The 11408-nt window shown below is 44.3% G+C and overlaps 2 protein-coding genes across 4 annotated transcripts in view; both read right to left on the bottom strand.

Moving 5' to 3' along the window:
• Positions 1-622: 622 nt before the first annotated feature.
• Positions 623-10092, bottom strand: LOC138828194 (HLA class II histocompatibility antigen, DRB1 beta chain-like). Of its 3 annotated transcripts, XM_070024034.1 has the most exons (6): positions 9951-10092; positions 6851-7117; positions 4183-4464; positions 2953-3063; positions 1843-1866; positions 623-980 (listed from the first exon to the last, which is right to left on the bottom strand). In XM_070024034.1, exons 1-4 carry the CDS (start codon positions 10063-10065, stop codon positions 2954-2956), a joined length of 774 nt encoding a protein of 257 aa, XP_069880135.1. In that variant the 5' UTR covers positions 10066-10092; the 3' UTR covers positions 623-980; positions 1843-1866; position 2953. The 3 variants fall into 3 exon arrangements, with proteins under 3 accessions (XP_069880135.1, XP_069880134.1, XP_069880136.1); XM_070024033.1 differs by lacking the exon at positions 1843-1866; XM_070024035.1 differs by lacking the exons at positions 1843-1866; positions 9951-10092 and adding an exon at positions 7358-7455.
• Positions 623-11408, bottom strand: part of LOC138828193 (H-2 class II histocompatibility antigen, E-S beta chain-like) — a 55250-nt gene continuing 44464 nt past the window's right edge. Inside the window, exon 6 of the mRNA XM_070024032.1 lies at positions 623-980. Within this exon, the coding sequence (XP_069880133.1) occupies positions 967-980 (14 nt within the window). The 3' untranslated portion in view covers positions 623-966. The remainder of the gene's footprint in view (positions 981-11408) is intronic.

Below are 11408 nucleotides of genomic sequence, written 5' to 3'. Positions count from 1 at the left end.
TCAATCCTGCTTTCAAACATGATTCTCTCATTTCATTGAGGATATATCCATTCATTGTTTCATTTTACCTGCTTTACCTAGGGAATGACACAAGGAAGCCCTGCTAATCAGCCGGTATGTGCTTGATTTAATAGTTTCTACCGGAATGCCACCAATAAAATCAGCATCAGAGACACCAGATGAAAACAGAATAGGAAACCTTGGACTTAAAATGTCTCTATGTTTTTTTTTACTATATTAATTTAATAAATGCACATACTGGTAATGAACATTAACTATCCAAAGTGGAAATAAAATTTAGAACAAATGTGTTATGTGTCATGTTGATTATTTTTCAAAGAAGGGCAATAAAATTGCATTAAAAAAATCTACATGTTTTCTTTCAGGCTTGAAAGAAAACTAATCAGTCTATAAAGATCCATAGTTTATGAAGTAATAGGCAGATAGATAATGTCACAAACTGGGAATTATGAAATATGTTAATTCAGAATCTGCTAGTGGCTCAGAATAACTTTGAATGATGTATCTGAATTTCTTTCCTCTCACAATACCAGAAAAATGACTATAACAACCATATTTTTATTTATTTTGGGATAAACAATGAAATGTATGAAAATCTGTCTGAAGCATGATTTTTCACTCCATGTTTATTTGAGGAAAATATAAAACAAAGTCTTGTGACACAAGGCCAGGTTGGATGGGGATGGGGAAGGTGGCAGAAGGTTTGAATGCAAAAGAGCCAGGAGAGAGCGCAGAGCAGATCTTGCAGTCTGACTGGGCTTCCAGCTCAGGGACAGGGGCTGAGGGAACCATCAGGGAGGACAGGATCTGCTGGGCACTGAGCAGGGATGAAGCCAGGTCCTGAGAAAGCGTTACTTCTCTCTGAAGAATTAGAGCCAAGCTGGAGTGATGTCATGAGGAGAGGGAGGGGCAGAGGTCCTGCCTTCCCAGCTGTCCACCTTCACTTCAGCTCAGGAGTCCTGCAGGAGGCAGAGGACAGTATGTGTCAGGACCTAACCCAGAAAATGGCTTCTTTTCCCTTGATAGAACATAACATTACAGCATGTGGAAGGAGGTGAGAGGGCTTTCAACGGGCCCTCAGCAATGCTACTTTACAGCACAATTGGGTTTGGGTTTCTGTTTTGTGCCACTACTGAGGCTTGAACTCAGGGCCTGCACATTGTCATAGCTTTTCTCCCTCAAGTCTGGCACTCTATTACTTGAGCTACAGATCCACTTCTGGCATCTTGGTGGTTAACTGGACTTAAGAATCTCATGGACTTTGCTGCTCTGACCAGGTTTGAATCAGATCCTCAGTTCTCAGCCTCCTCTGGAGCTAGGATTACAGGTGTGAGGCACTATGGCTGGCTATAGCACAATTTTTTTTATTAAATGCAGAGTGGGCCTGGAGCATAGCTCAGTGATACTGCACCAACCTAACATTCATAAGGACCTGAGTTTGAATGTCAGAACCACAAGAGCACAAAGAAAACAAATAAACAAAAAAGTGCAGAGAACATGGTTTAGTTTACATTCCTGATTGATTAAAAATTTGATTCCAATTCTTTTTTTTTTTGGGGGGGGGGTCTAGTCGTGGGCCTGGACTCTGGGCCTGGACGCTGTCCCTCAGCTCTTCAGCTCAAGGCTAGCACTCTACCACTTGAGCCACAGCGCCACTTCTGGCTTTTTTTCTTTTTGCTTATGTGGTGCTGGGGAATTGAACCCAGGGCCTCAGGCATGCAAGGCAAAATTTGATTCCAATTCTATACCAGTACTTCTGCCTTGTGTCATTTGCTGTAGGAGAAACAAGTCTGTCTCTAGGAGAGGATTAGAGAACATTACCTGCTGGCTAAATTCCAGAGTGTCCTGCAATGGAGACAAGAAGACAGATACTGAACTCTACAGAAGCCAATCTATCTGCAAACACAGCATCCCAGACTCACATCTGCCACTTGAGACTTCTCTAACACCACTGAGGCAGGAGAGATGGGGGAGGGGACACAGAGGAGACATAGATTTACTTTTTTTTTTTTTTTCTTTTGGGTCTGGTCGTGGGGCCTGAACTCTGGGCCTGGGCACTGTCCCTCAGCTCTTCAGCTCAAGGCTAGTGCTCTACCACTTGAGCCACAGCACCACTTTTGGCTTTTTTCTTTTTGCTTATGTGGTGCTGAGGAATCGAACCCAGGGCCTCAGGCATGCAAGGCAAGCGCTCTACCACTGAGCCACCTTCCCAGCCCTCGATTTACTTTTGATAAATAGAAAAAGGACCAGACTCAGGAAGCAACTAAAAAGGCAGTTACCCTTCCATCTACTCAAATGCTATGTTACAAGAGCTAGGGGACCGCATAGGGGCTATCTACATCTGCTCTCTTTGTTAAAATGGTAAGATAGAAAAATCAAGCAACTCTGTAAATGGGTAGAGACAGAAGATGACAAGCTTGTCTGGAGAGTGGATGTCCTAAAACTCAATTGTTGTTCCCGTGTTTCTTGTTCCCGTGTTTCAGGTAGAACAGAGACATCTCCATAGTTTAGAATACTAAGCAGCACCTGTCTTAGCCACTGAGAATCATTGCCTGGGTTGGAGGCTGCCAGCTCAGAAAGAATACAGACAGCAGATGACAGCTGTAAACTTTTAAGTGCCACCTCCTGCATGTTTTCCCTCTCTACTCTAACCTTCTTCTTCTGAAAGAAATCATTGGTAAAACTTCCATCTTACGAGTCTCCCTCCTTTTCAGCAGACACCATGCCATGCTTTTCATGAAGCTTAGGGAGACCCTCATGCATTCTCTGGTGAGAGTTTTAAGATTTCTTTGACATTTGCAATTGCATGAGAAAAGAAAACTTCACACAGGTCCATGGACCTCCCCAGAGCTAACCAGAGTGTAGCCACATTTCTTATCCTAAAAAAAAAATATGTCAACCATGAATTTCAGCCACCAGAAAGTTCCTTACCTTATGAATTCCTGAAGTAGACGAACAGCCCTGCACCCAGGAAGAGCAGCCCCAGCACAAAACCCCCAACTCCACTCATCATCTTGCCCTGCGCAGATCCAGATTGGGGCTCTGAAAGGAGACACCAGGATTAGTTACGTGTGCACAAAATCAGAAATTCTGAGACTCAGACTCTTGAGATGGGAGGACAAAGCCTGCCCAGATGAATGAGATTTGGCTGTTCCTGGAAATGAGAGAATTAAAAATCATCTTGAGCTCAGTACCAGTGACTCATGTCTGTAATCCTAGATAGTCAGAGGCTGAGATCTGAGGATTGTGGTTGGAAGTCAGCCTAGGCAGAGAAGTCTATGAGGACCACATCTCCTATTGACCATGCAAAACCCAAAAGTGGAGCTGTGGGTCAAGTGGGACATTGCTAGCCTTGAGAAAGGAAGCGAAAGGACAGCAACCAAGCCATAAGTTCACACCTTAGTACTAGCATGCACCTGCACCCACACCCATCACCCTGCATAACTGAAAGGTTTATACACTGAACTCATGTAATTGTCACAGGGCTGAAGTGTCACCAGGTCTCTGAAAACTGTGGAGCTCAGTCATGTTACAGAGCTGGTAAAGCATGGGCTGGGAAGGTGGCTCAGTGGTAGAGCACTTGCCTTGCATGCCTGAGGCCCTGGGTTTGATTCCTCAGCACCACATAAGCAAAAAAAGAAAAAAAGCCAGAAGTAGTGCTGTAGCTCAAGTGGTAGAGCACTCGCCTTGAGCTGAAGAGCTGAGGGACAGTGCCCAGGCCAGAGTTCAGGCCCCATGACTGGACAAAAAAAAAAGAGCTGGTAAAGCATGACAGAGCTAATGGCAGACAGAGCTGAGATTGGACAGCCCTCATATATTGCTACTCTTCTCAGATCACAGTGAACAACCCAGACAGTAGTTCCCACACATAAGCTCAGCCCTGTGGCTGAGGCTGGGCCAGGACTGAGGAGCTAACTAGGACCTGTGGTATCACAGGACTTTCAGAACAGTGTCTTGATTGACACACTCATGTCCCCATGGCTCATGGGTGTTTTCCTGACCAGTGACCTATGCTGAGGGGGAGAGCATGGAATGGGTGAGAATCAGTGTGGGGAGAGAATGCTGCAGCTGTGGTGTAGGGAGAGGAGCCCTGCACCCCGTAGGCAGCCAGGTCTGCATCTGGCCTGAGGACTTTATACAGTCACCAACATGCTCACTCACGCCACTCCACGGTGACAGGACCGTCCAGGCTGGGGTGCTCCACGTGGCAGGTGTAGACGTCCCCCTGTTGGGGGGTCATCTCCAGCATCACCATGATCTGGAAGGTCCAGTCTCCATTGTAGACCAGGCCTGTGGACACCACCCCAGCCTGCTCCTCCTGGCCATTGTGGAACCATCTGACTTCAATGTTGCCTGGGTAGAATCCATTCACAGAGCACACCAGGAGGTTGTGGTGCTGCAGGGGTTCAGTCTTTGTGGTATACACGGTCACCATAGGCTTAACTAGGGAAGAAAAGGCAGGAGAAGTCAGAAAGCAGCAGAATCCTCCTTGGTTTACTGTCTTTCTGCCTCTGTCCAATTCCAGGTTAAAGTCTCTGCTGGTGACACAAGTTAGAAGAAAAGTAGCCAATCTGGGACAAGCAGGCTACAGGACTTGCAGATGATTGGATGAATGTGTAAAACTTGCCTGACTATGAAATGGGGGTAGGAGGCTACAAAAGAATGACCAAGTAAGAAAACAAAAGAATGAAGAGGAAGTGGCGCTGTGGCTCAAGTGGTAGAGTGTTAGCCTTGAGCTGAAGAAATCAAGGACACTACACACACACACACACACACACACACACACACACACACACACACACACACACACACACACACACACACACACACACACACACACACACACACACACACACACACACACACACACACGAATGAAGAAATAAAGATGGAGTTCTGACTCTCAGGAACACAAAAGGAGAGCCACTAATCAGAAGTCTGTCTTCATGGACTCCAATCTTCTGGATTTAACCCAAGGCCAAGGTTTGGGTGGAGAAAGATAGTTGGGAGGGGCTGATGAGCAAGTCTATGACACATGCTCTCTTTCTCTGCCATATTTCTGAATGAGTATTCTTTCCTATCACTTTTACTATGTTCACAACTTTCCTGTCTTCTCTGGCCAGACGTAAGGACTGAGGTCACCTTACCTGCCCTAAATTTCAGGTAACATATTTGGTACATTGATGAAGAAGTTAGGGATTAAATATGTCTTTCTCTGGCTTGGAGTCACTGAAAGGTTTCTCTTTAAAATAAAGAATCAGCAAAGCAGGGTGGAGTTGGCTGCTGCCTGTAATCTTAGCTACTCAAGAGGTTAAGATCTGAAGATAACCATTAAAAGCCAGCCTGGGCACAAAAGTTCATGAGACTCTTAGCTCCAATATACTATTCAGAAAAAAGCAAGAATTGGGGTTGTGGCTCAAGTGATAGAGTGCAAGCCTAGAACACAAAAAGGCTCAGGGACAGCTCTCAGGACTTGAGTTTAAGACCCAGAACTGGAAAAAAGAAAGTGAATAGACCCCATTTCTAATCAGTGCCAGGTTGTGCCACTCACCTACTACCTAGCGACTCAGAGGACTGGGTACAATGACGTGAGCCCTTCAATACCAATGAAGCAAGGAGACACGTGTAGAAGTGAGACAGAGGAGACAGATGCAGAGATGGGAAAATTATATCTTTTAAAACAAATATCAATGGGGCTATGAAGGTGGCTCAGTGGTAGAGTGCTCGCCTTGCATGCCTGAGGCCCTGGGTTCTATTCCTCAGCACCACATAAGCAAAAAGAAAAAAGCCAAAAGTGGTGCTGTGGCTCAAGTGGTAGAGCACTAGCCTTGAGCTGAAGAGCTGAGGGACAGTGCCCAGGCCCAGAGTTCAGGCCCCACGACCGGACCCCCCCCAAAAATAAATAAAACAAATATCGAGAGTGAGACTAAGAAGTTAAACCCAGGCAAGGAAATAGCAGTTAAACTTCCCTAGCATTCTATTCTGTCTCCTTTTAGATGCTGAGTTTAAGGATGAGAGAGACTTGAAACAGGCTACCATCTTGAATCTTGAATGTCCATTTCCTACATTGGTAGCAAGAAATGTGTCTCTTATTTTCAGTTTCTCCCTGTTACGTTAAACATAAATCTTTGTTGAAATCTTCACTTTGTGACACTTTCTTTGTTAAATACTCTTGAAGTGGGTCTCAAGGATCTTTGTTTTTGTTTTGTTTTGTTTTGATTTTTGGTTGTGGGGCTTGAACTCTGGGCTTGGGTGCTATCCCTCAGCTCTTCAGCTCAAGGCAAGCACTCTACCACTTGAGCCACAGCAACACTTCCGATTTACTAGTGGTTTATAGGAGATAAGAGTCTCTCTGACTTTCCTGCCAGGGCTGGCTTTGAACAGCAATCCTCAGGTCTCAGCCTCCTGAGTAGCTAGGATTACAGGCATGAGTCACTGGTGCCCAGCTGACTTTAGTTTTTTTGTGGAAACTGGAAAGGGGAAGCATTATCCATCATCTGATGACAGAATGATCACAGTCCAGGTTAGGCATAAAGTGAGATCCTAACTTTAAAATAACAGAGACCCGTCTCAAGTGCACCTGTCTTGCAAGCATGAACCCTTGAGTTCAAAGAGGACACGTAGGGATGAGAAAGGCTGCAGTGATTTCTTTTTTTGTATTTCCTTTTGTTCTGTTTTTGAGTCCAGCTCCTAGAGTTAGTTTTCTCATGCTGGGAGCAGAGATGCACACACACACACACACACACACACACACACACACACACACACACAGGCACACGTGTGCACACCCACTTCCTCCTCTCTCCCAGGCCGCCCGCCTCGTGCTCACCTCTGCGCTGCACCGTGAAGGCCTCCGCAACCTCGTAGTTGTGTCTGCAGAACCTGTCCACCTCCGCTGCCATCTCCTCCAGGCTGGCCTTTTTGTTCCAGGTCTCAGCCTCGGGCCGCCCCAGCTCAGTCAAGGCTATGAACTTCCTGAGGCTGCTGTCAAAGCACAGGTACTCTTCCTGGTTGTGGATGCGTCTCTCCGTAAAGACCAATCGCTGTGTCCCGTTGAAGAAATGACACTCGCTCTTCGCTTGTAACAGGAAACGTGCTGCAGGGACAGGAGCGGTTACTGGCCTGGGTCTTGTTTATCTCTGACCACAGGACTCGGACTCCTCAAGAATCAGCTCCTCTCTAGGAGCCTAAAATGGTTGGACATAAGATGGAGATGACAGCGACCCCGGAGGACAGAGGCTCCAGGCTGCGGGGCAGGGGGGTGCAGTGTGGGCTAGAGATGAAGTAGGGCGCTGTGGAGCAGGGCAGCCTTCGGGGCAGGGCTCCTGACACTTACCATGACCACCCAGAACAGAAGAGGCGGGCAGATCCTGAAATTTTCCACCCATTTCCCATAAAACGTGGGATATTCCTCCCCTCTCTCATTTCATTTTTTTTTTTTGTGGCTTTTTGTTTGTTTGCTATTGTCTAAGCTAACAGCTCCTTCACCCTCCTAACTATTAAGCAAAATCTCAGGCATAATCTTACCCTTGCTCCACACTTTGTGGTTATTTGCACGGCTCTTTGCATAATTTATGCAAAGTCCTGCTCCTCATTAGTCATCTGATATTTATCATTGTCTCTATAACAAGCCACAGGTTTACCTTCCCCAGAGAATTTTGCTATGATCCTAAATGGTCTCCCTACTTCCATATGTGAGCTCCAAGAATCCAATCTCACGTATCAGCTAAAAATTTTTAAAATGCAATATGAATCAAAACACCTTGAAATTACATAGTAGCTTAACAAATTTATTTTCTTTGTGCTGATCCAACAGCTTGAATTCAGGCTCTGGATATGGTCTTTTAGCTTTTTGGCTCAAGGGCTGATGCTTTAACTAATTGAACTACAACTTCACTTGTAGCTTTTTGCTGGTAAATTGGAAATAAGAGTCTCACAGACTTTCCTGCCTGGGCTGGCATCAAACCAGGATCCTCACCTCCCAGCCTCTTGAGTATCTAGGATTACAGACATGTGCCAGTGTGCCCAACAAAATTCAAGTTTCTTATCCTGGCTGTCAGCAGTGTTATATGATTACGCTCCTGACCTCATGTCCATACCACCTCACCATCTGCCACCCTGTCTTACTCACTAGTTAACCAAAATGAAGCCGTTCTAGGCTCCTGGCACTCCCTTAAACCCAGTACACATGTCTCAACATTTCTGGTTTTTCCCTATTTTCTTATTTTGTCTCTTAGGTCTTCACTTGACTGTTTTCTCTTTCTTCTTCTTTTAGCTAAATGGCTTTCTTGAGAATTCCGTAAGATCTATAGTCAGGTGAGTCTAATAGTCTTCGTTCCATATCCTGATGGCTTCCCCCACCTCAGAGTACTTATTGGTCTATCAAACTTTTTCTTTATTAGAATCTTGTAAAGTTTCTATCTTACTTTCATATCTCTAGATGTTAGAATGCTTTGAGTCAAGAACAGAGGACAGTATACAACTTACTTAAGAACCTACCTGCGATACAAATGAAACAACCACTGCTCTGGATATTGACCTTAGTGGATAACCTGGAAAGTAAGAATTGTTTCAAGCTCCAACACTCTTTTATTCCAATGACACATTCTGTCTTCCACTTCCAGAGAAATTTAGAGAACCTTCCTCTCTCTCTCCTCCTTATCCAAAGATAAGGAAAAAATGACTTAAACAGCATGGAAATTAAGTTTAATCATCTCCGATGGGCCTCTGCAAAGTTCATGGCTATTTAATAATGGCGGTAAAATGATTGGAAAAAAAAAGAAAGAAGTGGAGGTAGAGGGAACTGAGAATGACTAATTAAAGGAAGACACATTTGATATTTGTTAAGACTTTGGTGGACCATGAGTTCCCCTTACTTCTCTATTGGTTTCTAGACTGATGAGTTGGAAACAACCTTCATATTTTTCTTGTGTCTCTGCAGGGGTGGGTTGTTTAAAACACATCATGTTGCTGGTATTCAGGACTGGAGCATGGTTCAAGTGGTAAAGTACTTGCATAGCAAGCACAAGGCCCTGAGCTCAATCCAGAAGCAATTGTTTATATTTCACTATTTTGACTTTAAAAAAATTAGATTTTCATATATTTTAATCAAACTAGATCATTCCTCTCATGAGCCAGAGAATGCAAGATATGTAGGAGAAAGTGAAAACTCATATTATAGGTCCAGAACAAATTCATAACATGAATCCTAACCTGTGCCAAGTTTTTGGAAAGATGCCTTAAAGAGCAATTTACAGCTGTTCATTGTCTATGACACTGTTTTGAGTACAAAGGAACTCTGCTTCAGCTATAAGGTGCTGACCTCAAGATAAAAAGGAGATCTCTAATCCTACCATCCTTCATGGCATCTCTAGCACAAGGACATAGACTGAACAAACACTGGAGCTCAGGGACCAAAGAGATACTCTGTACAATCTCTCACTGGCTTTCTGACTTCAGAGAAACCTAGCTAGTTCAATACCTGACTTTGTTTTTTACTTAAAACAATGAAATACACAGAATTAAACACACAAAATAGAATAGAACCATGCATATAATGTCTTTTTAAAAGAGAAAGCTCTTTTCTGACATAACTAAACATAATGCAGGGAAGGGAAATATAGCAAATTAGATTACATTATTCATAATTCCACTAATGCCTGGAGGGAATATGAATCTAAGATTAAGTATTTTATTGGAAAAGATCTAAAAAGAAATGATTTATATATACATGTGCTTTACACAGATCTCCTAAAGGAGACAAGTATTTAGACTCCTGTTGTGTGGAAGTAGTTTGGATTTCATACAAGTTAGGTCAGAAGTTATTGAAGTAATCTCAAGTGTTAAGGGATTTATCTTGGGCAAAATGAAGAAGCTATCTCCCTGCTTTGCTCACCCATAGTAGCTCAGCACCCGAGGTGTGCACTTACGTTGAAAGTCCCTGGTCAAAGCCAAAGGAAGACTCAGCACCATCAGCAGCACCATCAGAACTGCCATGTGGAAGCCTTCAGGGAGCCTTGGATATACCATGCTGGAGATCAGCATGAACCCTCTCTACCCAGATCCCAAGTAATAACCAAGGTATTCATTGCTTTGATGCTGGATTGACTAAGTTCAATGTAGACAAACCAGTCAGCACTAGAGATGAAAAGCATCACCTGTTGCTGGGCAGAGATCGAATACCAATGTACTCTTTTGAAATGTACCCATTTCTTTAGTTTTTTTACTTAATATTTTAACTCCTTAACCCCCAAATGTCTGAATTATTTTATTGGGATCTCTATCCTGATCTGGTCAGTCCTAGTAAGTAATATAGTCACAGGGATGAGCCTTGGAAAGACAGTTGCTTGCACAACTCCTCACTTGGGCAGAGTGCAGAGCCACGCACAGGAGCACAGTGGCCCTGACCCCTATCGTTTCTTCCTGACCAAGATAAGAAGATGGCTAGTTGAGTCAAGGATGTTAGCTTAATAGCTTGTTGATCCAGTGCCCCCTGCTTTGATTCCTGAGGTTGTTTTGGCATCTTCCTTTCTTCCTCACGAGGAACCTCCAGATTGCTGTTGACAGTGGTTATACTAGATTATTTTCCTCACCAACAGTGCAATAGGATCATTCCTTTTTCCCCACATCCCCACCATTTGTTATTGTTCAAGTTCATGACGTTGGCCAATCTAACCGGGGTGAGATAGAATCTCAGAGTTGTTTTATTTGCGTTTCCTTTATGGCCGGGGATGATGAGCATTTCCTCTTGTGTTTCTTTGCCATTCTTACCTCTTCTTCTGAGAAGTCTCTCTTAGTACACTTACCCATTTAGTGATCCCTTTTTTTTTTTTTTTAGCTTTGGAAGGGGTTAGTTGCTTGAGATCCTTGTATCTTTAGGATATTAGACCTTTGTCAGATGTATTGCTGGTAAAGATCTTCTCCCAGTCTGTTGGCTGTTTTTCTAGTTTAGTAACTACGTTCTTTGCTTTTGAACAGGTACCTTCAAGGTGTCTGTTCACCCTGCAGTGCTGGACCCAGCAGTTGGTATCACAACCTCTGACCTCAACTCTACTAACAGAGATACATAACAAAAACAGTTTGGTATCCCCTTTCTGATGCTGGTCCTTCGAGTTGGAAGACACAGGGGAAGACATGGTGTCACTGAAGACTAGCCAGCCTTGATCTCGGACAGGCCCAGGGGCACCTGCCAGTTGTGTTCTCCAGGGACAACTGGTTCTCCAAACTCAGTGGCTAACAGGCTACAACCCAAACCACCACAGGGGGTTCTGCCCCACACCATCCTGACTTCTTCCTGACTGCTGGAGCTGGGCATCCTCTATTGATCTGCTGTGACTCACACAGTAGAGTGCCAGGAGGGTTCCATGTTAAGATTTAGGGACCTGGCC

This window comes from Dipodomys merriami, unplaced genomic scaffold (assembly GCF_024711535.1).
Source record: "Dipodomys merriami isolate MVZ:Mamm:240054 unplaced genomic scaffold, mDipMer1.0.p SCAF_16, whole genome shotgun sequence".
Lineage (NCBI taxonomy): Eukaryota > Metazoa > Chordata > Mammalia > Rodentia > Heteromyidae > Dipodomys > Dipodomys merriami.
The sequence above is the reverse complement of the archived record's forward strand: the minus strand, read 5'-3'. Positions and strand labels throughout refer to the sequence as shown.